This window comes from Oncorhynchus kisutch, linkage group LG24 (assembly GCF_002021735.2).
Source record: "Oncorhynchus kisutch isolate 150728-3 linkage group LG24, Okis_V2, whole genome shotgun sequence".
In the NCBI taxonomy this organism is placed as follows: Eukaryota; Metazoa; Chordata; class Actinopteri; order Salmoniformes; family Salmonidae; genus Oncorhynchus; species Oncorhynchus kisutch.
In genome coordinates this window covers 35,851,484-35,878,983 of record NC_034197.2, presented here as the reverse complement: position 1 = coordinate 35,878,983, position 27,500 = coordinate 35,851,484, and the positions used below count along the sequence as shown (strand labels likewise).

The 27,500-nt window shown below is 48.0% G+C and overlaps 1 protein-coding gene across 10 annotated transcripts in view; it reads left to right on the top strand.

Moving 5' to 3' along the window:
• Positions 1-27,500, top strand: part of LOC109882959 (extracellular sulfatase Sulf-2-like) — a 286,145-nt gene that overhangs the window by 236,174 nt on the left and 22,471 nt on the right. For 8 of the 10 annotated variants that reach the window (XM_031803857.1, XM_031803863.1, XM_031803859.1 and 5 more), the window contains 4 exons: positions 8,130-8,280; positions 8,957-9,132; positions 14,176-14,304; positions 16,526-16,582. In XM_031803857.1, the coding sequence (XP_031659717.1) occupies positions 8,130-8,280; positions 8,957-9,132; positions 14,176-14,304; positions 16,526-16,582 (513 nt within the window). The remainder of the gene's footprint in view (positions 1-8,129; positions 8,281-8,956; positions 9,133-14,175; positions 14,305-16,525; positions 16,583-27,500) is intronic. The other 2 variants (XM_031803860.1, XM_031803866.1) reach the window with 1 other exon arrangement.

The window sequence follows — 27,500 nt, the reverse complement described above, 5'->3', positions numbered from 1 at the left end:
GTGTGTCTGCATGGAGAGAGTCTCCTCCATGAATGGGGAAGTGGTGTATTTATCCTGGGACACACCGGGCCCAGGTGTTTCCCATGTAGCTGACGACCCTCCCAACTCCGCCCACCGGCATCCTAATAACCCTCCCAACTCCGCCCACCGGCATCCTAATAAGGAAAACAAGAGCAAAGAGAGAATACGGCAGACAGAGTGGGAGGGTCGTCACACACACCACAACACCACACCACAACACTACATTCCACACCACAACACAACACCACATTACACAACACTACACCACACCACATACCACCACACCACACTACATTACACACCACAAAACTGCAATAACTAAAACCACACCACTACACACCACAATACACTACACACAACCACACCACTACACACCACTACACACGACCACACCACACCACTACACACAACCACACCACAATACACACCACTACACCACACTACACTACACACAACCACACCTCATCAAACTACACACCAAACCTATACACTACAGTACATACCACCGCACTACACTACACTACACTACACTACACTACACCCCACCACACTACACTACACTGCAGTACACTACACTCCACTCCACTCCACTGCACTACACACAACCACACCACATCAAACTGCACACCACAACACTACACTAAACTGCATTACACAACAACACACCACTACACTACACACCACTACACTACACTACACAACACTACACTACACTACACTACACTACACTACACTACACTACACTACACAACACTACACTACACTACACTACACAACACTACACTACACTACACAACACTCCACTGCACTACACTACACTACACAACACTACACTACACTACACTACACTACACTGCACTGCACTGCACAACACTACACTACACACAACTACACTACACTACACACCACTACATCACACACCACCACACTACACTACACTACACAACACTACACTACACTACACAACACCACACCACACCACACCACACCACACTACACTACACTACACTACACAACACCACACCACACTACACTACACTACACCACACCACATCACACTACACTACACTACACTACACAACACTACACCACACCACACCACACCACACTACACTACACAACACTACACTACACAACACCACACTACACCACACCACACTACACTACACACAACACCACACCACACCACACTACACTACACTACACAACACCACACCACACCACACCAGACCACACCACACTACACTACACTACACTACACTACACAACACCACACCACACTACACCACACCACACTACACCACACTACACTACACCACACTACACAACACTACACTACACCACACCACACCACACCACACTACACTACACCACACTACACTACACTACACAACACCACACCACACTACACCACACCACACTACACAACACTACACTACACAACACCACACTACACCACACCACACTACACTACACACACTACACAACTCCACACCACACTACACTACACTACACAACACCACACAACACCACACTACACTACACTACACTACACACACCATCAGACTACACTACACAACACCACACCACACTACACAACACCACACCACACCACACTACACTACACTACACTACACAACACTACACTACACCACACTACACTACACAACACCACACCACACTACACTACACTACACAACACTACACAACACTACACTACACCACACCACACCACACTACACTACACTACACACACCACACAACACCACACCACACTACAATACACTACACACACCACACAACACCACACCACACTACACTACACTACACTACACAACACCACACAACACCAGACTACACTACACTACACTACACACACCATCACACTACACTACACTACACCACACCACACCACACTACACTACACAACACCACACTACACTACACTACACTACACAACACCACACCACACCACACTACACTACACAACACTACACTACACTACACCACACCACACTACACTACACTACACAACACCACACCACACCACACTACACTACACTACACAACACTACACTACACAACACTACACTACACAACACCACACCACACTACACCACACCACACTACACTACACAACACAACACCACACCACACCACACCACACTACACTACACTACACAACACTACACTACACTACACCACACCACACTACACCACACCACACCACACTACACTACACTACACTACACTACACCACACCACACCACACCACACCACACTACACTACACTACACTACACTACACTACACTACACCACACCACACTACACTACACACACCATCAGACTACACTACACTAATGTAAGGAATTTTAAATTAATTACATATTTACTTCTGATACTTAAGTATATTTTATCAATTCCATTTTCTTTTGAAACTTAAGTATATTTCAAATCAAATACTTTTAGACTTTTACTCAAGTAGAATTTTACTGGGTGACTTTCACTTTTACTTGAGTCATTTTCTAATAAGGTATCTTTACTTTTACTCAAGTATGACCATTTAGTACTTTTTCTTACACCACTGCCAAACCCCGACCCCGACCCCGACCCCGACCTTTCATCAACACTCGATGCAAACGTTTTCATGGTCTTCTCTGTGTTGCTCTCCACATCCCCCATTCTGTCCCACATCTGGGAAGCAGTCAATTCAGGAGGTTAACTTTACAGTAATCAGTCACTTTTTATTTAGTCTCTCTCTCTCCCCGATAGCTATGGGCCATAGCATAAGTCATGGTTTCTTTTTCTCTCTCCCTCCCACTCTGATCATGCTTATAATAATACCTTGTAATGCTTGTTAATGCTTTGTAACTTAACCTTTATGCCTTTTATAATATTTTGTTCATTTTACAGTGATATTAAGTCTATTTGCCTTTGATAGACAACTCTCAGACCTTTCTTGGTAGTTTGTTCCTGTAACTCAACTATAGTCTCTTGCATATTGCTAAATCATCTTTATGGAGTCAGGTAAACGATTTAATAGGCTAGTTACATAGTCTTATCATGGATCGCATTTGAGGTATATATAATATACTTTACATGCATTATATGATAGATATTACCTCCCTACAATGGGCCCTGGTTCAAAAGTAGTGCCTATATATGGAATAGTGTAGGGTGCCAATTGCTCCCAACCAGTGTCAACTGAGCCCGCTCTAATGACACTCTCCCCCTGCTCAGGACTGTGGTATTTTATGTGTCTCTGTTTACTTGTTTACGCTGGATCTCTTTCTTCTGTAGAGTGCTTTAATCAGCTGGTGGCCTGTCAGCCTTCATTACGTTTCTCTGAGGAACTTTTCACTTTTTATTAAAGCACTAGGTTTTAGTTTCAGGCTCACTTTTCACACCAACTCTTCTCTCTCCTATAGTACTGAGTGTCACAGTGTCACAGTGTACTTCACCAACTCTGAGAACCCCTCCTTGCCTCTCATTCATTCCTCAGAACACCCTTGGCCTCCCTATAGTTACCCCAATCATCCACCATGTCAAATCCCTCCGAACCCCCGTTCAGTTAGCCCTGCTTAGCTACACAGCTAGCACCCGTTAACTCCCAGTATTAATCCCCCTGCACCATGGAAACCTCCTATCAACCTCTTCCCCTCACTTCCTCCATCAATCAAAGACCTTATTGCCCCCTCCCCTCCCATATCTCCTCCCCTCCCACCATAACCTCGTAACTTCACCCCTTATCCCACCATGCCCTGGTGTCAAAACCCCTCTACAGCCCCCTATAGCATCCAATCTCCAACCGTGAAATTCCTCATTTTTCTCTCTTCTCTGCAATTCCGTCTCCCACTCGGTTATTGGAAGTTGTTCAGTGTGGGAGAGAGAGAAAAAAAATGGTTGATTGCCTCTGAGACCCAGTGGTGATTGTCCCTGACCCCAACAATCCGATATTTCCCTCCCTTTTAAGAGGAAATAGCTTAGCAGTTCAGAAGCAGCTGGGAGTCTTAGGCGTGAGAGAGACCTGCAAGGGTTGAACGGATTACACATTGTCCAATACAGTGGAGAGACCCAGCAGGGTGAGAGAGATAGAGAACAGGCTGCAGCCTCTCTCCCTTTTGGCCAAGACACTTACATGTACATTAGTCATTTACCAGAGTGGCTAGGGGGGTCTGGGGGTCTGGAGGAGGTCTATAGGGGGTCTGGAGGAGGTCTGGAGGAGGTCTATAAGGGGTCTATAGGGGGTCTGGAGGAGGTCTGGAGGAGGTCTATAGGGGGTCTGGAGGAGGTCTATAGGAGGTCTGGAGGAGGTCTATAGGGGGTCTGCTGGGGGTCTGGAGGAGGTCTATAGGGGGTCTGGAGGAGGTCTGGAGGAGGTCTATGGGGGGTCTGGAGGAGGTCTATAGGGGGTCTATAGGAGGTCTATATGGGGTCTGGAGGAGGTCTGGAGGAGGTCTATAGGGGGTCTGGAGGAGGTCTGGAGGAGGTCTATAGGGGATCTATAGGGGGTCTGGAGGAGGTCGATAGGGGTCTGGAGGAGGTCTGGAGGAGGTCTATAGGGGGTCTGGAGGAGGTCTATAGGGGGTCTATAGGGGGTCGGGAGGAGGTCTATAGGGGTCTGGAGGAGGTCTGGAGGAGAACTGGAGGAGGTCTATAGGGGGTTTATAGGGGGTCTGGAGGAGGTCTATAGGGGCTATGGGGGGTCTGGAAGAGGTCTATATGAGGTCTGGAGGAGGTCTATAGGGGGTCTGCTTGGGGTCTATTGGGGGTCTATAGGGGGTCTGCTGGGGGTCTGGAGGAGGTCTATAGGGGGTCTGGAGGAGGTCTGGAGGAGGTCTATGGGGGGTCTGGAGGAGGTCTATAGGGGGTCTATAGGAGGTCTATAGGGGGTCTATAGGAGGTCTGGAGGAGGTCTATAGGAGGTCTGGAGGAGGTCTATAGGGGGTCTGCTGGGGGTCTATAGGGGGTCTGCTGGGGGTCTGGAGGAGGTCTATAGGGGGTCTATAGGAGGTCTGCTGGGGGTCTATAGGGGGTCTGCTGGGGGTCTATAGGGGGTCTGCTGGGGGTCTGGAGGAGGTCTGCTGGAGGTCTGCTGGGGGTCTATAGGGGGTCTGCTGGGGATCTCGTGGGGGCAGTAGCACTGGAAGCATGCTAAATCTTCCTTTAATCACACCAAAGCTGAGATAAACCAATGCAGCTGATCCTTTATCGCTGTGCTGCCAACTGTCACAGCTATTAAAGCTGCTTAGATACACCACAGAGCTAGTGGACCGTCTGGGAGAGATACAGAGGGAGAGAGGAAAGACAGATACGGAGGGAAAGATGGAGAGTAGTGGAGGGAGGGTGAGATGGAGGGAACAGGTGGAGGTGGAGGGAGTAGCACAATCACATGATAAGAGACATTTGTTTTCTGGAGATAATTCAGATGGTGGTGATGCCCCACCCCCCTCCTGATGGTGTGTGTGTGTGTGTGTGTGTGTGTGTGTGTGTGTGTGTGTGTGTGTGTGTGTGTGTGTGTGTGTGTGTGTGTGAGTCTTACTGTGAGTGTTAGTGAGTGTGCGTGTGTGTGTGTGTGTGTGTGTGTGTGTGTGTGTGTGTGTGTGTGTGTGTGCGTGCGTGCGTGCGTGCGTGCGTGCGTGTGTGTGCGTGTGTGTGTGTGTGCAACATCCTCCCACTGCACAACTCACAGGAGAGAGAGTCTTTTTAATTTAACCAGTGATCAGCCAGCCACCAGCCCCAATACATTTCCCTCCTCCCATTGTCCTAATGTATACTTCTTGACCAAAAGTATGTGGACACGTGCTCATCGAACATCTTGGGCAATTAGGCCTGGTTCGCAGTCGGTGTTCCAATTCTTCCCAAATGTGTTTGATGTGGTTGAGGTCAGGGCTTTGTGCAGGCCAGACATGTTCTTCCACACCGATTTCAACAAACCATTTCTATATGGACCTTGCTTTGTGCTCAGGGGCATTGTCATGCTGAAACAGGAAAGGGCCTTCCCCAGACTGTTGCCACAATGTTGGAAGCACAGAATCGTATAGAATGTCATTGTATGCTGTAGAGTTAAGATTTCCCTTCACTCAAACTAATGGGTCCTTGCCCGAACCACAAAAAACAGCCCCAGACCATTATTCCTCCTCCACCAAACGTTACAGGTGGCACTATGCATTCGAGTAAGAAGTGTTCTCCTGGCATCCCCCGAACCAAGATTCTCTTCATTACGGGCCATTCTACTGCCAATGTTTGTCTATGGAGAATTCATGGCTGTGTTCCCGATTTTATACACCTGTCAGCAACGAGTGTGGCTGAAATAGAATCCACTAATTTAACGCCCACATACTTTTGGCCACGTAATTCATCATATAAAATAATTTACTCTCCTGCCTCACACACACACACACACACACACACATGCAGTCACACACACACACACGCACACAGTCACACACACGCACACAGTCACACACACACGCACACAGTCACAAACACACAGTCACACACACACACGCACAGTCACACACACACGCACAGTCACACACACACGCACAGACACACACACACAGTCACACACAGTCACACACACAGTCACACACAAACAGGGGAGTATGCAGTGGAGGTGTTCCACCGGAAGACAGTTGTATTTTTGTACAATACAGATCTAGTTAATTAAAGACAGACTTAACCATCACAACCAAGAACAATGGAAACACCTACCAAGAACAATGGAATCACCTACCAAGATCAATGGAATCACCTACCAAGACAATGGAAACACCTACCAAGAACAATGGAATCACCTACCAAGAAGAATGGAATCACCTGCCAAGAACAATGGAATCACCTACCAAGAACAATGGAATCACCTACCAAGATCAATGGAATCACCTACCAAGATCAATGGATTCACCTACCAAGAACAATGGAAACACCTACCAAGATCAATGGATTCACCTACCAAGAACAATGGATTCACCTACCAAGAACAATGGATTCACCTACCAAGAACAATAGAATCATCTACCAAGAACAATGGATTCACCTACCAAGAACAATGGAAACACCTGCCAAGAACAATGGAATCACCTACCAAGAACAATGGAATCACCTACCAAGATCAATGGAATCACCTACCAAGAACAGTGGAATCACCTACCAAGAACAATGGAATCACCTACCAAGATCAATGGATTCACCTACCAAGAACAATGGATTCACCTACCAAGAACAATGGAAACACCTGCCAAGAACAATGGAATTACCTACCAAGAACAATGGAATCACCTACCAAGATCAATGGAATCACCTACCAAGAACAGTGGAATCACCTACCAAGAACAATGGAATCACCTACCAAGATCAATGGATTCACCTACCAAGAACAATGGATTCACCTACCAAGAACAATGGATTCACCTACCAAGAACAATGGAAACACCTACCAAGAACAATGGATTCACCTACCAAGAACAATGGAATCACCTACCAACATCAATGGAATCACCTACCAAGAACAATGGATTTACCTACCAAGAACAATGGATTCACCTACCAAGAACAATGGAATCACCTACCAAGAACAATGGATTCACCTACCAAGAACAATGGAATCACCTACCAAGAACAATGGAATCACCTACCAAGAACAATGGAATCACCTACCAAGATCAATGGATTCACCTACCAAGAACAATGGAATCACCTACCAAGATCAATGGATTCACCTACCAAGAACAATGGAAACACCTACCAAGAACAATGGAATCACCTACCAAGAACAATGGAATCACCTACCAAGAACAATGGATTCACCTTCCAAGAACAATGGAATCACCTACCAAGAACAATGGAATCACCTACCAAGAACAATGGAATCACCTTCCAAGAACAATGGAATCACCTATCTGTTTTCCATGACCTATTAATGCTATATTTGGGTCAAGAGTTAATTGTGTTGGGGACTTTGAGTCTATGAGTGATCCCTCTACACCTAAAGCTTAAAACTTAAAACTCAATGTCAAAAACTTTTCAAAATATACTTTTGTCAATGTGTCAATAGGATGTCACTGAACTCCTCTGAACCCTTTTGCTCCCTGCCTTCTCTCAGCACTCCCAGCTACAACTATGCCCCGAACCCGGACAAGCACTGGATCATGAGTTACACTGGTTCCATGAAGCCCATCCACATGGAGTTCACCAACATGCTACAGAGGAAGAGGCTGCAGACCCTGCTCTCTGTGGACGACAGCGTGGAGAAGGTGAGCCGGGCGCCACCCCATAATTACAGGATCCCTTTACGTCTCTGTTGGTAGAGCATGGCGCTTGCAAGGCCAGGGTATTGTGTTCGATTCCCGGGGCCACCCTTATGTAAAATGTATGCGCGCATGACTGTAAGTTGCTTCAGATAAAAGTGTCTGCTAAATGGGATACATTATCATCATATATTATTAATTCTGCATGTTTCCATCTGTACCTGTCCATCAATACATTCCATTGCCCTAGTAGAGACCATCAGTACATTCCATTGTCCTAGCAGTGACCATCAGTACATTCCATTGTCCTAGCAGAGACCATCAGTACATTCCATTGTCCTAGCAGAGACCATCAGTACATTCCATTGACATAGTAGAGACCATCAGTACATTCCATTGCCCTAGCAGAGACCATCACTATCTGTCCTGTGTTAATTGCTATCTGTCCTGTGTTCTAGGTGTATAACTTGCTATCTGTCCTTTGTTCTAGGTGTATAACATGCTATCTGTCCTGTGTTCTAGGTGTATAACATGCTATCTGTCCTGTGTTCTAGGTGTATAACATGCTATCTGTCCTGTGTTCTAGGTGTATAACAAGCTATCTGTCCTGTGTTCTAGGTGTATAACATGCTATCTGTCCTGTGTTCTAGGTGTATAACATACTATCTGTCCTGTGTTCTAGGTGTATAACATGCTGGCTGAGACTGGAGAACTGGACAACACATATATCATCTACACAGCTGACCACGGCTACCACATTGGTCAGTTTGGCCTGGTCAAGGGCAAGTCCATGCCCTACGAGTTTGACATTCGAGTACCCTTCTACATCCGAGGGCCCAACGTGGAGGCAGGAGCCAGGTAAGGTTCTAAGGGCTGCTGTATCATATGGCTGTATGGGTGCTGATCTGTGGATGACGTAACCCCCCGTGGAACTGATCCATACATACTAACATCAAACCTTTTGTGTCATTATACATCATCCAAATCCTCTACATAGCTGTTCTATCCCCCTGATCCCACCGTAAGACCACTGGCAGAGAGAGAGAGAGATGAGAGATGAGGTAGAGATGAGAGAAAGAGATGGGAGATGTCTATTTATATTACAATAGAAGAACAGTAATATCTGCCTGATCACAGAGGGATTGACTTTGTTTTGCTCTCATTTGTTTGGATGATTTAGACAGTCAGTTGAACATCACCATTCAGTGTCAAGTCCTCTTGGGCCAGGGGACACTCAGACGCTCCATGTACAGTTGAAGTAGGATGTTTACATCCACTTAGCTTGGAGTCATAAAAACCAGTTTACATACACTCCAGCTTGGAGTCATTAAAACTAGTTTACATACACTTAGCTTGGAGTCATTAAAACTAGTTTACATACACTTAGCTTGGAGTCATAAAAACTAGTTTTTCAACCACTCTACAAATTTCTTGATAACAAACTATAATTTTGGCAAGTTGGTTAGAACATCTACTTTGTGCATGACACAAGTTATTTTTCCAACAATTGTTTACAGACAGATTATTTAACTTATAATTCACTGTACCACAATTCCAGTGGGTCAGAAGTTTAAATACACTAAGTTGACTGTGCCTTTAAACAGCTTGGAAAATTCCCCAAAACGATGTCATGGCTTTAGAAGCTTCTGATAGGCTAATTGACATCATTTGAGTCAATTGGAGGTGTACCTGTGGATGTATTTCAAGACCTATCTTCAAATGCAGTGCCTCTTTGCTTGACATCATTGGAAAATCAAAATAAATCAGTCAAGACCTCAGAAAGAAAATTGTAGACCTCAAAAAGTCTGGTTCATCCTTGGGAGAAATTTCCAAATGCCTGAAGGTTCCACGTTCATCTGTACAAGCAATAGTATGCAAGTATAAACGCCATGGGACCACACAGCCATCATACCGCTCAGGAAGGAGACGCGTTCTGTCTCCTAGGGATTAACGTACTTTGGTGCGAAAAATGCAAATCAATCACAGAACAGCAAAGGAACTTGTGAAGATGCTGGAGGAAACAGGTACGAAAGTATCTATATTCACAGTAAAACGAGTCATATATCGACATAACCTGAAAGGCCACTCAGCAAGGAAGAGCCACTGCTCCAAAACCGCCATAAAAAAGACAGACTACGGTTTGCAACTGCACATGGGAACAAAGATCGTACTTTCTGGAGAAATGTCCTCTGGTCTGATGAAACAATAATATAACTGTTTGGCCATAATAACCATTGCTATGTTTGGAGGAAAAAGGGGGAGGCTTGCAAGCCGAAGAACACCATCCCAACCGTGAAGCACAGGGTCGGCAACATCATGTTTTGGGGGTGCTTTGCTGCAGGAGGGACTGGGGAACTTCACAAAATAGATGGCATCATGAGGAAAGAAAATTGTGTGGATATAATGAAGCAACATCTCAAGACATCAATCAGGAACTTAAAGCTTGGTCATAAATTGGTCTTCCAAATGGATAACGATCCCAAGCATACCTCCAAAGTTGTGGCAAAATGGCTTAAGGACAACAAAGTCATGGTATTGGAGTGGCCATCACAAAGCCCTGACCTCAATCCCATAGAAAATTTGTGGTTAGAACTGAATAAGTGTGTGCGAGTAAGGAGGCATACAAACCTGACTCAGTTACACCAGCTCTGTCAGGAGGAATGGGCCAAAATTCACCCAACGTATTGTGAGAAGCTTGTGGAAGGCTACCCGAAACGTTTGACCCAAGTTAAACAATTTAAAGGCAGTACTACCAAATACTATTTGAGTGTATGTAAACTTCTGACGCACTGGGAATGTGATGAAAGAAAGAAAAACTGAAATAAATCATTCTCTCTACTACTGTTCTGACATTACACACTCTTAAAATAAAGCATAACTGACCTAAAACAGGGATTTTTTACGAGGATTAAATGTCGGGAATTGTGAAAGACTGATTTTTTATGTATTTGGCTAAGGTGTATGTGTCACGAGCGTCGTAGTGAGGAGACCAAAGCGCAGCGTGGTGTCAATACATCCTTTTAATGATACACGAAAAAACACAAAGTACACTAAACAAACAAACAAACAAAAGAACAAGACGAACGTGACCGCTATCAATACTGAGTGCAAACATGCAACATCACATAGACAATAACCCACGAACCACAATACAAAACAGGCTACCTAAATATGGTTCCCAATCAGAGACAACGACAAACACCTGCCACTGATTGAGAACCATATCAGGCCAAAACACATAGAAACAGACTAACTAGACATGCAACATAGAATGCCCACTCATATCACACCCTGACCAAACAAAACATAGAAACAAACAACGCAAATCATGGTCAGAGTGTGACAGTATGTAAACCTTCGACTTCAACTCTATAACACAATTCAAGAAACGACACAGATGCAGACACAGGAGGCAGATAGTTTGAATCTCAAAATTGTTATTTTAACACAGGGGGCAGGCAGAGGGCAAATCGAGGGCAGGCAGAGGTTCGTAGTAATACAGGAGAGTCAGACAGGTACAGGACAGCAGGCAGGATCAGGGTCAGGACAGGCAGAAGGGTCAGAACCAGGAAGACTAAAAACAAAAACTTGAGAAAGAGGAAAATGGGAAAATACACACTGGTACGACCCGACAAAGACAAGTCGAGCTGGCAACAGGCAAACAGAAAATGCAGGTATAAACACACAGGGTGTAATGCGGAAAACGATGGTGTTGTGCTCTACGACCCCCACAATTGTCATGTGATTCGTCTGAAGGTACATACAAATGAATGGAAGTCTGGAGGTAGTTTTTTTTCATGAGAAATAAGGGGTTAAATATGTGTCCAAAAAAACATTTCCTGAGCATTCTCATATCTCCTAGATATAGGACAGATACTTCAAAACCTTATTCCTTATGAAGTACTGTTTTCTTCTTCTTATCATTTTTTACAATTTATGAATGTGTTATTTAATGCTTTCTATGGGCTATAGTAGTAAAGGACAAATTCTATATTTTGTCAAATAATTTTTAGATATTTTTTTATACCTAAAGTGGTCCTAAAATTCATGTTCGTCTTAAAACTATTCCATTAAGGTTAGCTTAGTAAGGAATAGAGGGAGTGAAGGGAGTGTGCCTAAGATGGGGGATATACTTTTGGAGGGAAGGAAGAAAGGTGAAGGGAATCCGGTGTATGGTTGATATGACTGGACAAATGGCCTACAGAGCCTCCCTTTTCCTCTCCGTCTGTCCTGAGAGTCCTCCTATTCTCTTCTGTCTGTACTCTAGATCTCTGGAGCAGATATTTGTCAGCTTCACATGTTTATGATCTGTTACCTGACCCCTCTACTCTCTTTCTCTCTCTCTCAATTAAATTCAAGGCGCTTAATTGGCATGGGAAACATACGTTATCATTGCCAAGGCAAGTGAAATTGATAATATACAAAAGTGATTTGTGATTGTGAACAGAGCCCCAGGACCAGCTTGGTTAGGGGACTCTTCTCTAGGTTCATCTCTCTGTAGGTGATGGCTTTGTTAAGGAAAGTTTGGGAATCGCTTCCTTGGTTGTAGATTTTAACGTATTTTTTCTGGGTTTTGATCATTAGCGGGTATCAGCCTAATTCTGCTCTGCATTCATTATTTGGTGTTTTACGTTCTACACAGAGGATATTTTTTGCAGAATTCTGCATGCAGAGTCTCAATTTGGTGTTTGTCCGATTTTGTGAATTCTTGGTTGGTGAGCGGACCCCAGAGCTCACATCCATAAAGGGAAATGGGTTCTATAACTGATTCAATTATTTTTAGCCAGATCCTAATTGGTATGTCAACATTTCTGTTCCTTTTGATGGCATAGAATTTCCATCTTGCCTGTTCACAGCTTTGTAGAAGTTGTTTGGGCACTGATGTTTAGGCCAAGGTATGTATATTTTTTGTGTGCCCTAGGGCAATGGTGTCTAGACAGAATTTGTATTTGTGGTCCTGGCGACTGGACCTTTTCTGAAACATCATTATATTTGTCTTACTGAGATGTACTGTCAAGGCCCAGGTCTGGCAGAATCTGTGCAGAAGATCTAGGTGCTGCTGTAGGCCCTCCTTGATCATTAGCAAACAGTAGATATTTTACTTCGGATTCAGATTCTAGTAGGGTGAGGCCGGGTGCTGCAGACTGTTCTAGTGCCCTCGCCAATTCGTTGATATATACGTCGAAGAGGGTGGGGCTTAAGCTGCATCCCTGTCTCACCCCACGGCCCTGTGGGAAGAAATGTGCTCTTTTTTTGTCAATTTTAACCTCACACTTGTTTTTTGTGTACATGGATTTTATAATGTCATATTTTTCCCCCTTCTCTCACTTTCTCTCTCTCTCTCTCTCTCACTCTCTCTCTATATATATATATATATATATATATATATATATATATACAGTGTCTTGCGAAAGTATTCGGCCCCCTTGAACTTTGCGACCTTTTGCCACATTTCAGGCTTCAAACATGAAGATATAAAACTGTATTTTTTTGTGAAGAATCAACAACAAGTGGGAGACAATCATGAAGTGGAACGACATTTATTGGATATTTCAAACTTTTTTAACAAATCAAAAACTGAAAAATTGGGCGTGCAAAATTATTCAGCCCCCTTAAGTTAATACTTTGTAGCGCCACCTTTTGCCTATGATTACAGCTGTAAGTCGCTTGGGGTATGTCTCGGGGGCCGAATACTTTCGCAAGGCACTGTATATATATATATATATCTTTCTGTTTCTGTTTCTCTCTCTCACTTTCTCTCTCTCTCTCTCTCTCTCTGTTTCTCGGTCGCTCCCATCTCTCACTCTCCATCCCTCTCATCAGCTGACGTTAACCAACCAGATACCATCTGACATGCTCCGTAATAACCTTGTCCCCTTATCTCCCCCTGTGTCTCCATAGCAACCCTCACGTGGTGCTGAACATTGACCTGGCGCCCACCATCCTGGACATCGCTGGCATGGACGTCCCTCCGGACATGGACGGCAAGTCCATCCTCAAACTGCTGGACATAGAGAGACCAGTCAACAGGTATGGAGCAGAACTATGTGTATTCTGTATGTTGGCAACAGGTATGGAGCAGAAAAGGATAAACTCCTGCCCATAACTATGTGTATTCTGTATGTTGGCAACAGGTATGGAGCAGAACTATGTGTATTCTGTATGTTGGCAACAGGTATGGAGCAGAACTATGTGTATTCTGTATGTTGGCAACAGGTATGGAGCAGAACTATGTGTATTCTGTATGTTGGCAACAGGTATGGAGCAGAACTATGTGTATTCTGTATGTTGGCAACAGGTATGGAGCAGAACTATGTGTATTCTGTATGTTGGCAACAGGTATGGAGCAGAACTATGTGTATTCTGTATGTTGGCAGGCCATAGATCACTGACAGAAGTAACTGCATATCTTCTAGGTCCCTTAAATTCAACTCTGGACATGGAAGCCAGTTCCACTGCTTTTAAAAGGATTTGCCTCTAATCAGGCACTGATTTAGGACACCAGGTGGGTGCCAGAAATGATCAGGTAGAACAGGAAAACCAAACAGGCTCCGGACCCCTGCTCTAGGTGGTTCTACTGAATATGAGTCGTACATTGGCACAGGCCACTGACAGGTTTGAGTTCCCTCAGGGTTCCTGCTCTACTCTGGTCATATTACTTCAAAAGAGCCCAATCTAACACCTGGGTTTGACCAATGAGTTTTCCTCAAAACTGTGGCACCGCACCAATCTTTGAACCTGGCTCAGTCTGCCAGGTTACCATGACATCAGTTGACATCCCAGCGACACCTCTTCCTCCTGCCCAGCCTGGATATTGCTATCGTTAACGGGGAAAAAAATATATCAAAGAAAATAAATAATCCTTCTCCCTCCCTCCAAGTGTGTGTGTGTGTGTGTGTGTGTGTGTGTGTGTGTGTGTGTGTGTGTGTGTGTGTGTGTGTGTGTGTGTGTGTGTGTGTGTGTGTGTGTGTGTGTGTGTGTGTGTGTGTGTGCGTGTGGTGTGTGTGTGTGTGTGTTCTCTTCTCTTTCCTAGCTCTGCAGCTGTAATCAGAGAGAGATAGCTGTGAAATTGTTCCGAAGGCATGGGAGGCTAGCTGGCTGGCCTGATGGGAGGCTGTGGGGATAGAAGGAGAGGCTGTGGGGATAGAAGGAGAGGCTGTAGGGATAGAAGAAGAGGCTGTGGGGATAGAAGAAGAGGCTGTGGGGATAGAAGAAGAGGCTGTGGGGATAGAAGGAGAGGCTGTGGGATAGAAGGAGAGGCTGTGGGGATAGACAGAGAGGCTGTGGGGATAGACTGAGAGGCTGTGGGGATAGAAGGAGAGGCTGTGGGGATAGAAGGAGAGGCTGTGGGGATAGAAGGAGAGGCTGTGGGGATAGAAGGAGAGGCTGCGGGGATAGAAGGAGAGGCTGCGGGGATAGACGGAGAGGCTGCGGGGATAGAAGGAGAGGCTGTGGGGATAGAAGAAGAGGCTGTGGGGATAGAAGGAGAGGCTGTGGGGATAGAAGGAGAGGCTGTGGGGATAGAAGGAGAGGCTGCGGGGATAGACGGAGAGGCTGTGGGGATAGAAGGAGAGGCTGTGGGGATAGAAGAAGAGGCTGTGGGGATAGAAGGAGAGGCTGTGGGGATAGAAGGAGAGGCTGCGGGGATAGAAGGAGAGGCTGCGGGGATAGAAGGAGAGGCTGCGGGGATAGAAGGAGAGGCTGTGGGGATAGAAGGAGAGGCTGTGGGGATAGAAGGAGAGGCTGCGGGGAGAGACGGAGAGGCTGTGGGGAAAAGAGGAGGTCGAGGGATGGGGTGGGATGGAGGAGAGCAGAGCTGTGCTGAGAGGAAGAGAGAGGGAGAGAGAAAGGGGGAGGGAGGAGAGAAGGTGCAGCACTGTAGGCCAATGGATCAATAACTCATATCTGAGCAGCAGGCCAGGAGAAGGTCAGAGTACTCAGGGAAGAGACCGATTTTTTCCACTTTATTTTTCTTCTACGTTCGATCACTTTCTTTTTTCCTGTCCTCATCCAAAAGAACACCTGAGGTGTGCTATCGATTGTTTTTCCTCTCAGATTGACCCAGGGCTGGTTTTTGTATTTTTATTTTATCTCCCTCACTACCTGTTGCATTATATCATCACTGGAGGCTGTCGCTCTACGGAGTGTAGGAAGGATCATTTCCTCAAGCGTTACATGGTGTTCTGACTGTAATACCTGGTCAATGAAGGAGACGGCTGATGGGTCTGTCTTTATCGCTCCTGGTTGTCAGGTTCCAGGTGAATAAGAAGGGGAAGGTGTGGAGAGACTCGTTCCTGGTGGAAAGAGGGTGAGTCACATAAGATCACCTCACTGTTTCTTCAGTTTGTTTTATATATATATATTTTTAAGGGTATTTTTTTCTGACATTATTGAAGAGAGATTGTGTCAATGACAGTGGAGGGGCTGTGGGGATAGAAGGAGGGGCTGTAGGGATAGAAGGAGAGGATGTGGGGATAGAAGGAGGGGCTGTGGGGATAGGAGGGGCTGTAGGGATAGAAGGAGGGGCTGTGGGGATAGAAGGAGAGGCTGTAGGGATAGAAGGAGAGGCTGTAGGGATAGAAGGAGAGGCTGTAGGGATAGAAGGAGAGGCTGTAGGGATAGAAGGAGAGGCTGTAGGGATAGAAGGAGAGGATGTGGGGATAGAAGGAGGGGCTGTGGGGATAGAAGGAGAGGCTGTAGGGATAGAAGGAGAGGCTGTGGGGATAGAAGGAGAGGCTGTAGGGATAGAAGGAGAGGATGTGGGGATAGAAGGAGAGGCTGTAGGGATAGAAGGAGAGGATGTGGGGATAGAAGGAGAGGCTGTAGGGATAGAAGGAGAGGCTGTAGGGATAGAAGGAGAGGCTGTGGGGATAGAAGGAGGGGCTGTGGGGATAGAAGGAGGGGCTGTAGGGATAGAAGGAGAGGATGTGGGGATAGAAGGAGGGGCTGTAGGGATAGAAGGAGAGGCTGTGGGGATAGAAGGAGGGGCTGTAGGGATAGAAGGAGAGGCTGTGGGGATAGAAGGAGGGGCTGTGGGGATAGAAGGAGGGGCTGTAGGGATAGAAGGAGAGGATGTGGGGATAGAAGGAGAGGATGTGGGGATAGAAGGAGAGGATGTGGGGATAGAAGGAGGGGCTGTGGGGATAGAAGGAGGGGCTGTAGGGATAGAAGGAGAGGATGTGGGGATATAAGGAGGGGCTGTAGGGATAGAAGGAGGGGCTGTAGGGATAGAAGGAGAGGATGTGGGGATAGAAGGAGAGGATGTGGGGATAGAAGGAGAGGATGTGGGGGATAGAAGGAGAGGATGTGGGGATAGAAGGAGAGGATGTGGGGATAGAAGGAGAGGATGTGGGGATAGAAGGAGAGGATGTGGGGATAGAAGGAGAGGATGTGGGGATAGAAGGAGAGGATGTGGGGATAGAAGGAGGGGCTGTAGGGATAGAAGGAGGGGCTGTAGGGATAGAAGGAGAGGATGTGGGAATAGAAGGAGGGGCTGTAGGGATAGAAGGAGAGGCTGTGGGGATAGAAGGAGGGGCTGTAGGGATAGAAGGAGAGGCTGTGGGGATAGAAGGAGGGGCTGTGGGGATAGAAGGAGGGGCTGTGGGAATAGAAGGAGAGGCTGTAGGGATAGAAGGAGAGGCTGTGGGGATAGAAGGAGAGGCTGTGGGGATAGAAGGAGGGGCTGTAGGGATAGAAGGAGAGGATGTGGGAATAGAAGGAGAGGCTGTAGGGATAGAAGGAGGGGCTGTGGGGATAGAAGGAGGGGCTGTAGGGATAGAAGGAGAGGATGTGGGAATAGAAGGAGAGGCTGTAGGGATAGAAGGAGGGGCTGTGGGGATAGAAGGAGGGGCTGTAGGGATAGAAGGAGAGGATGTGGGAATAGAAGGAGGGGCTGTGGGGATAGAAGGAGGGGCTGTGGGGATAGAAGGAGAGGCTGTGGGGATAGAAGGAGAGGATGTGGGAATAGAAGGAGGGGCTGTGGGGATAGAAGGAGAGGCTGTGGGGATAGAAGGAGAGGATGTGGGAATAGAAGGAGGGGCTGTGGGGATAGAAGGAGGGCTGTGGGGATAGAAGGAGAGGATGTGGGAATAGAAGGAGGGGATGTGGGGATAGAAGGAGGGGCTGTGGGGATAGAAGGAGAGGCTGTAGGGATAGAAGGAGAGGATGTGGGAATAGAAGGAGGGGCTGTGGGGATAGAAGGAGGGGCTGTGGGGATAGAAGGAGAGGATGTAGGGATAGAAGGAGAGGATGTGGGAATAGAAGGAGGGGCTGTAGGGATAGAAGGAGAGGCTGTGGGGATAGAAGGAGGGGGCTGTAGGGATAGAAGGAGAGGCTGTGGGAATAGAAGGAGGGGCTGTAGGGATAGAAGGAGAGGCTGTGGGAATAGAAGGAGAGGCTGTAGGGATAGAAGGAGAGGCTGTGGGAATAGAAGGAGGGGCTGTAGGGATAGAAGGAGAGGATGTGGGAATAGAAGGAGGGGCTGTGGGGATAGAGGGAGGGGCTGTAGGGATAGAAGGAGAGGCTGTGGGAATAGAAGGAGGGGCTGTAGGGATAGAAGGAGGGGCTGTGGGGATAGAAGGAGGGGCTGTGGGGATAGAAGGAGAGGATGTGGGGATAGAAGGAGAGGCTGTAGGGATAGAAGGAGAGGCTGTGGGAATAGAAGGAGGGGCTGTGGGGATAGAAGGAGGGGCTGTGGGGATAGAAGGAGAGGATGTGGGGATAGAAGGAGAGGCTGTAGGGATAGAAGGAGAGGCTGTGGGAATAGAAGGAGAGGCTGTAGGGATAGAAGGAGGGGCTGTGGGGATAGAAGGAGAGGCTGTGGGGATAGAAGGAGAGGCTGTGGGGATAGAAGGAGAGGATGTGGGAATAGAAGGAGAGGCTGTAGGGATAGAAGGAGAGGATGTAGGGATAGAAGGAGAGGCTGTGGGGATAGAAGGAGAGGCTGTGGGGATAGAAGGAGAGGATGTGGGAATAGAAGGAGAGGCTGTGGGAATAGAAGGAGAGGCTGTGGGAATAGAAGGAGAGGCTGTGGGAATAGAAGGAGAGGATGTGGGAATAGAAGGAGAGGCTGTGGGGATAGAAGGAGAGGCTGTAGGGATAGAAGGAGAGGCTATGGGAATAGAAGGAGAGGATGTGGGGATAGAAGGAGAGGCTATGGGAATAGAAGGAGAGGCTGTGGGAATAGAAGGAGAGGCTGTGGGAATAGAAGGAGAGGCTGTGGGAATAGAAGGAGAGGCTGTGGGGATAGAAGGAGAGGCTGTGGGGATAGAAGGAGAGGCTGTAGGGATAGAAGGAGAGGCTGTGGGAATAGAAGGAGAGGCTGTGGGGATAGAAGGAGAGGCTGTGGGATAGAAGGAGAGGCTGTAGGGATAGAAGGAGAGGCTATGGGAATAGAAGGAGAGGCTGTGGGAATAGAAGGAGAGGCTGTGGGAATAGAAGGAGAGGCTGTGGGGATAGAAGGAGAGGCTGTAGGGAATAGAAGGAGAGGCTATGGGAATAGAAGGAGAGGATGTGGGATAGAAGGAGAGGCTGTAGGGATAGAAGGAGAGGCTGTGGGGATAGAAGGAGAGGCTGTGGGGATAGAAGGAGAGGATGTGGGAATAGAAGGAGAGGCTGTGGGAATAGAAGGAGAGGATGTGGGAATAGAAGGAGAGGATGTGGGGATAGAAGGAGAGGCTCTGGAATAGAAGGAGAGGATGTGGGGATAGAAGGAGAGGCTGTGGGGATAGAAGGAGAGGCTGTGGGGATAGAAGGAGAGGCTGTGGGGATAGAAGGAGAGGATGTGGGAATAGAAGGAGAGGCTGTGGGAATAGAAGGAGAGGATGTGGGAATAGAAGGAGAGGCTGTGGGAATAGAAGGAGAGGCTGTGGGAATAGAAGGAGAGGATGTGGGAATAGAAGGAGAGGCTGTGGGGATAGAAGGAGAGGCTGTAGGGATAGAAGGAGAGGCTATGGGAATAGAAGGAGAGGATGTGGGGATAGAAGGAGAGGCTATGGGAATAGAAGGAGAGGATGTGGGAATAGAAGGAGAGGCTGTAGGGATAGAAGGAGAGGCTTGTGGGAATAGAAGGAGAGGCTGTGGGAATAGAAGGAGAGGCTGTGGGTATAGAAGGAGAGGCTGTAGGATAGAAGGAGAGGCTATGGGAATAGAAGGAGAGGATGTGGGATAGAAGGAGAGGCTGTAGGGATAGAAGGAGAGGCTGTGGGGATAGAAGGAGGGGCTGTGGGAATAGAAGGACGAGGATGTGGGAATAGAAGGGAGAGGATGTGGGAATAGAGGGAGAGGATGGGGGAATAGAAGGAGGGGCTGTGGGAATAGAAGGAGAGGATGTGGGGATAGAAGGAGGGGCTGTGCGAATAGAAGGAGAGGATGTGGGAATAGAAAGGAGAGGGATTGTTTGGGAATAGAAGGAGAGGATGGTGGGAATAGGAAGGGAGGATGTGGGGATAGAAGGAGAGGGCTGTAGGGATAGAAGGAGGAGGCTGTGGGAATAGAAGGAGAGGATGTGGGAATAAGAAGGAGAGGAATAGGGGTGGGAATAGAAGGAGAGGATGTGGGAATAGAAGGAGAGGATGTGGGAATAGAAGGAGAGGATGTGGGATAGAAGGAGGGGATGTGGGAATAGAAGGAGGGATGTGGGAATAGAAGGAGAGGATGTGGGAATAGAAGGAGAGGATGTGGGAATAGAAGGAGAGGATTGGGAATAGAAGGAGGGGATGTGGGAATAGAAGGAGAGGATGTGGGGATAGAAGGAGGGGGATGTGGGAATAGAAGGAGAGGATGTGGGAAAGAAGGAGAGGATGTGGAATAGAAGGAGGGATGTGGGAATAGAAGGAGAGGCTGTGGAATAGAAGGAGAGGATGTGGGAATAGAAGGAGGCGCTGTGGAATAGAAGGAGAGGCTGTAGGGATAGAAGGAGAGGCTGTGGGATAGAAGGAGAGGCTGTAGGGAATAGAAGGAGAGGCTGTAGGATAGAAGGAGAGGCTGTAGGGATAGAAGGAGAGGCTGTAGGGATAGAAGGAGAGGCTGTAGGGATAGAAGGAGGGGATGTGGGAATAGAAGGAGAGGCTGTAGGAATAGAAGGAGAGGATGTAGGGATAGAAGGAGAGGCTGTAGGGATAGAAGGAGAGGATGTAGGGATAGAAGGAGAGGATGTGGGAATAGAAGGAGGGTCTTGGGGATAGAAGGAGAGGGCTGTAGGGATAGAAGGAGAGGATGTGGGAATAGAAGGAGAGGCTGTAGGGATAGAAGGAGGGGCTGTAGGGATAGAAGGAGGGGCTGTAGGGATAGAAGGAGAGGATGTAGGAATAGAAGGAGAGGATGTAGGGATAGAAGGAGAGGCTGTAGGGATAGAAGGAGAGGATGTAGGGATAGAAGGAGGCTGTAGGGATAGAAGGAGAGGCTGTAGGGATAGAAGGAGGGTCTGTGGGAATAGAAGGAGAGGATGTAGGGATAGAAGGAGAGGCTGTGGGAATAGAAGGAGAGGATGTAGGGATAGAAGGAGAGGCTGTAGGGATAGAAGGAGAGGATGTAGGGATAGAAGGAGAGGATGTGGGAATAGAAGGAGGGTCTGTGTGTGATTAGAAGGAGAGGCTGGTAGGGATAGAAGGAGAGGATGGGGAATAGAAGGAGAGGCTGTAGGGATAGAAGGAGAGGCTGTAGGGATAGAAGGAGAGGATGTGGGAAATAGAAGGAGAGGCTGTAGGGATAGAAGGAGAGGCTGTAGGATAGAAGGAGAGGCTGTAGGGATAGAAGGAGAGGATGTAGGGATAGAAGGAGAGGATGTGGAATAGAAGGAGGGCTGTAGGGATAGAAGGAGAGGCTGTAGGGATAGAAGGAGAGGCTGTAGGGATAGAAGGAGAGGCTGTGGGAATAGAAGGAGAGGCTGTAGGGATAGAAGGAGAGGATGTGGAATAGAAGGAGAGGCTGTAGGGATAGAAGGAGAGGCTGTAAGGGATAGAAGGAGAGGATGTGGGAATAGAAGAGAGGCTGTAGGGATAGAAGGAGAGGCTGTAGGGATAGAAGGAGAGGCTGTGGGAATAGAAGGAGAGGCTGTAGGGATAGAAGGAGAGGCTGTGGGAATAGAAGGAGAGGCTGTGGGAATAGAAGGAGAGGCTGTAGGGATAGAAGGAGAGGATGTGGGAATAGAAGGAGGGGCTGTAGGGATAGAAGGAGAGGCTGTGGGGGATAGAAGGAGGGGCTGTAGGGATAGAAGGAGAGGCTGTGGGAATAGAAGGAGGGGCTGTAGGGATAGAAGGAGAGGCTGTGGGAATAGAAGGAGAGGCTGTAGGGATAGAAGGAGAGGCTGTGGAATAGAAGGAGGGGCTGTAGGGATAGAAGGAGAGGATGTGGGAATAGAAGGAGGGGCTGTGGGGATAGAAGGAGGGGGCTGTAGGGATAGAAGGAGAGGCTGTGGGAATAGAAGGAGGGGCTGTAGGGATAGAAGGAGGGGCTGTGGGGATAGAAGGAGGGGCTGTGGGGATAGAAGGAGAGGATGTGGGGATAGAAGGAGAGGCCTGTAGGGATAGAAGGAGAAGGCTGTGGGAATAGAAGGAGGGCTGTGGGGATAGAAGGAGGGGCTGTGGGATAGAAGGAGAGGATGTGGGATAGAAGGAGAGGCTGTAGGGATAGAAGGAGAGGCTGTGGGAATAGAAGGAGAGGCTGTAGGATAGAAGGAGGGGCTGTGGGGGATAGAAGGAGAGGCTGTGGGGATAGAAGGAGAGGCTGTGGGGATAGAAGGAGAGGATGTGGGAATAGAAGGAGAGGCTGTAGGGATAGAAGGAGAGGATGTAGGGAGAGAAGGAGAGGCTGTGGGGATAGAAGGAGAGGCTGTGGGGATAGAAGGAGAGGATGTGGGAATAGAAGGAGAGGCTGTGGGAATAGAAGGAGAGGCTGTGGGAATAGAAGGAGAGGCTGTGGGAATAGAAGGAGAGGATGTGGGAATAGAAGGAGAGGCTGTGGGGATAGAAGGAGAGGCTGTAGGGATAGAAGGAGAGGCTATGGGAATAGAAGGAGAGGATGTGGGGATAGAAGGAGAGGCTATGGGAATAGAAGGAGAGGCTGTGGGAATAGAAGGAGAGGCTGTGGGAATAGAAGGAGAGGCTGTGGGAATAGAAGGAGAGGCTGTGGGATAGAAGGAGAGGCTGTGGGGATAGAAGGAGAGGCTGTAGGATAGAAGGAGAGGCTGTGGGAATAGAAGGAGAGCTGTGGGGATAGAAGGAGAGGCTGTGGGGATAGAAGAGAGGCTGTAGGGATAGAAGGAAGAGGCTATGGGAATAGAAGGAGAGGCTGTGGGAATAGAAGGAGAGGCTGTGGGAATAGAAGGAGAGGCTGTGGGGATAGAAGGAGAGGCTGTAGGGATAGAAGGAGAGGCTATGGGAATAGAAGGAGAGGATGTGGGGATAGAAGGAGAGGCTGTAGGGATAGAAGGAGAGGCTGTGGGGATAGAAGGAGAGGCTGTGGGGATAGAAGGAGAGGATGTGGGAATAGAAGGAGAGGCTGTGGGAATAGAAGGAGAGGATGTGGGAATAGAAGGAGAGGATGTGGGGATAGAAGGAGAGGCTCTGGGAATAGAAGGAGAGGATGTGGGGATAGAAGGAGAGGCTGTGGGGATAGAAGGAGAGGCTGTGGGATAGAAGGAGAGGCTGTGGGGATAGAAGGAGAGGATGTGGGAATAGAAGGAGAGGCTGTGGAATAGAAGGAGAGGATGTGGGAATAGAAGGAGAGGCTGTGGAATAGAAGGAGAGGCTGTGGGAATAGAAGGAGAGGATGTGGGAATAGAAGGAGAGGCTGTGGGGATAGAAGGAGAGGCTGTAGGGATAGAAGGAGAGGCTATGGGAATAGAAGAGAGGATGTGGGGATAGAAGGAGAGGCTATGGGAATAGAAGGAGAGGATGTGGGAATAGAAGGAGAGGCTGTAGGGATGAAGGAGAGGCTGTGGGAGATAGAAGGAGAGGCTGTGGGAATAGAAGGAGAGGCTGTGGGGGATAGTAGAGGAAGGCTGTAGGGATAGAAGGAGAGGCTATGGGAATAGAAGGAGAGGATGTGGGGATAGAAGGAGAGGCTGTAGGGATAGAAGGAGATGGCTGTGGGGATAGAAGGAGGGGCTGTGGGAATGAAGGAGAGGATGTGGGAATAGAAGGAGAGGATGTGGGAATAGAAGGAGAGGATGTGGGAATAGAAGGAGGGGCTGTGGGAATAGAAGGAGAGGATGTGGGGATAGAAGGAGGGGCTGTGGGAATAGAAGGAGAGGATGTGGGAATAGAAGGAGAGGATGTGGGAATAGAAGGAGAGGATGTGGGAATAGAAGGAGAGGATGTGGGGATAGAAGGAGAGGCTGTAGGGATAGAAGGAGAGGCTGTGGGAATAGAAGGAGAGGATGTGGGAATAGAAGGAGAGGATGTGGGAATAGAAGGAGAGGATGTGGGAATAGAAGGAGAGGATGTGGGAATAGAAGGAGAGGATGAGGTGGATTATGAAGGAGGGGATGTGGGAATTAGGAAGGAGGGGAATGTTGGGAATAGAAAGGAGAGGATGTGGGAATTCAGAAGGAGAGGAGTGGCGAATCATGAAAGGAGAGGATCGTGGGAATAGAAAGGAGGGGGATGTGGGAATAGAAGGAGAGGGATGTGGGGATCAGAAGGAGGGGATGTTGGAATAGAAGGAGAGGATGTGGGAATAGAAGGAGAGGATGTGGAATAGAAGGAGGGATGTGGGAATAGAATGGGAGAGGGCTGTGGGAATAGAAGGAAGAGGAATGTGGGAAGTAGATAGGAGGCGCTTGTTGGGAAAGAGGAGATTGTAAGGATAGAGATAGGCTGTAGGGATAGAAGGAGAGGTGTAGGGATAGAAGGAGAGGCTGTAGGGAATAGAAGGATGAAGGCTGGTAGTGGATAGAGAGGAGAGGGCTGTAGGGCATAGAAGGAGAGGCTGAAGGGGATAGAAGGAGTGGAGTGTGATAGGATTAAGGCGGTGAGGAGAGGATTGTAGGGATAGAAGGAGAGGCTGTAGGGATAGAAGGAGAGGATGTAGGGATAGAAGGAGAGGATGTGGGAATAGAAGGAGGGTCTGTGGGGATAGAAGGAGAGGCTGTAGGGATAGAGGAGAGGATGTGGAATAGAAGGAGAGCTGTAGGGATAGAAGGAGGGCTGTAGGGATAGAAGGAGGGGCTGTAGGGATAGAAGGAGAGGATGTAGGAATAGAAGGAGAGGATGTAGGGATAGAAGGAGAGGCTGTAGGGATAGAAGGAGAGGATGTAGGGATAGAAGGAGAGGCTGTAGGGATAGAAGGAGAGGCTGTAGGGATAGAAGGAGGGTCTGTGGGAATAGAAGGAGAGGATGTAGGGATAGAAGGAGAGGCTGTGGGAATAGAAGGAGAGGATGTAGGGATAGAAGGAGAGGCTGTAGGGATAGAAGGAGAGGATGTAGGGATAGAAGGAGAGGATGTGGGAATAGAAGGAGGGTCTGTGGGGATAGAAGGAGAGGCTGTAGGGATAGAAGGAGAGGATGTGGGAATAGAAGGAGAGGCTGTAGGGATAGAAGGAGAGGCTGTAGGGATAGAAGGAGAGGATGTGGGAATAGAAGGAGAGGCTGGTAGGGATAGAAGGAGAGGCTGTAGGGATAGAAGGAGAGGCTGTAGGGATAGAAGGAGAGGATGTAGGGATAGAAGGAGAGGATGTGGGAATAGAAGGAGGGGCTGTAGGGATAGAAGGAGAGGCTGTAGGGATAGAAGGAGAGGCTGTAGGGATAGAAGGAGAGGCTGTGGGAATAGAAGGAGAGGCTGTAGGGATAGAAGGAGAGGATGTGGGAATAGAAGGAGAGGCTGTAGGGATAGAAGGAGAGGCTGTAGGGATAGAAGGAGAGGATGTGGGAATAGAAGGAGAGGGCTGAGGGATAGAAGGAGAGGCTGTGTAGGGATAGAAGGAGAGGCTGTGGGAATAGAAGGAGAGGCTTGTAGGGATAGAAGGAGAGGCTGTGGGAATAGAAGGAGAGGCTGTGGGAACTAGAAGGAGAGCTTTGTAGGGATTTAGAAGTGGAGGGGCTGTGAGGAAGAAGGAAGAGGCTTGTAGGGATAGAAGGCGAGGCTTTGTAGGGATAAGAAGGAGAGGCTGTGGGAAAGAGAAGGAGAGGCTTGTAGGGAATAGAAGGAGAGGCTGTGGGAAATAGAATGAGCGGCTGTAGGGATAGAAGGAGGAGGCTGGTAGGGAATGAAGGAGAGGATGTGGGAAATAGAAGGAGAGGCTTGTTAGGGATTAGAAGGAGAGGCTGTTAGGGATAGAAGGAGAGGCTTGTTCCCCCGGCGAACATAGAAGGAGAGGCTGTAGGGATAGAAGGAGGGCTGTGGAATAGAAGGAGAGGCTGTGGGAATAGAAGGAGCGGCTGTGGGGAATGAAGGAGAGGCTTGTGGGAAATGAAGGAGAGGATGTGGGAAATTAGAAGGAGAGGGATTTCGTGGTTTTGTAGGGATAGAAGGGAGAGGATGTGGGGATTTTAGGATAGAGGAGAGCTATGGGAATATGAAGGATGAAGGGCTTTGTTAGGGATAGAAGGAGAGGATTGTGGGGATAGATAGAGGATGTAGGGATAGAAGGAGAGGCTGGTAGGATAGAAGGAGGGGGATGTGGGAAATACGAAGGAGAGGCTGTAGGGATAGAAGGAGAGGATGTGGGAATAGAAGGAGAGGCTGTGGGGATAGAAGGAGAGGCTATGGGAATAAGAGGAGGCTGTAGGGATAGAAGGAGAGGATGTGGGGATAGAAGGAGAGGCTATGGGAATAGAAGGAGAGGCTGTAGGGATAGAAGGAGAGGATGTGGGGATAGAAGGAGAGGATGTAGGGATAGAAGGAGAGGCTGTAGGGATAGAAGGAGGGGATGTGGGAATAGAAGGAGAGGCTGTAGGGATAGAAGGAGAGGATGTGGGAATAGAAGGAGAGGCTGTAGGGATAGAAGGAGAGGATGTGGGAATAGAAGGAGAGGCTGTAGGGATAGAAGGAGAGGATGTGGGAATAGAAGGAGAGGCCTGTAGGGATAGAAGGAGAGGAATGTGGGAATAGAAGGAGAGGCTGTGGGAATAGAAGGAGAGGATGTGGGAATAGAAGGAGAGGCTGTAGGGATAGAAGGAGAGGATGTGGGAATAGAAGGAGAGGCTGTAGGGATAGCAGGAGAGGATGTGGGAATAGAAGGAGAGGCTGTGGGAATAGAAGGAGAGGCTGTAGGGATAGAAGGAGAG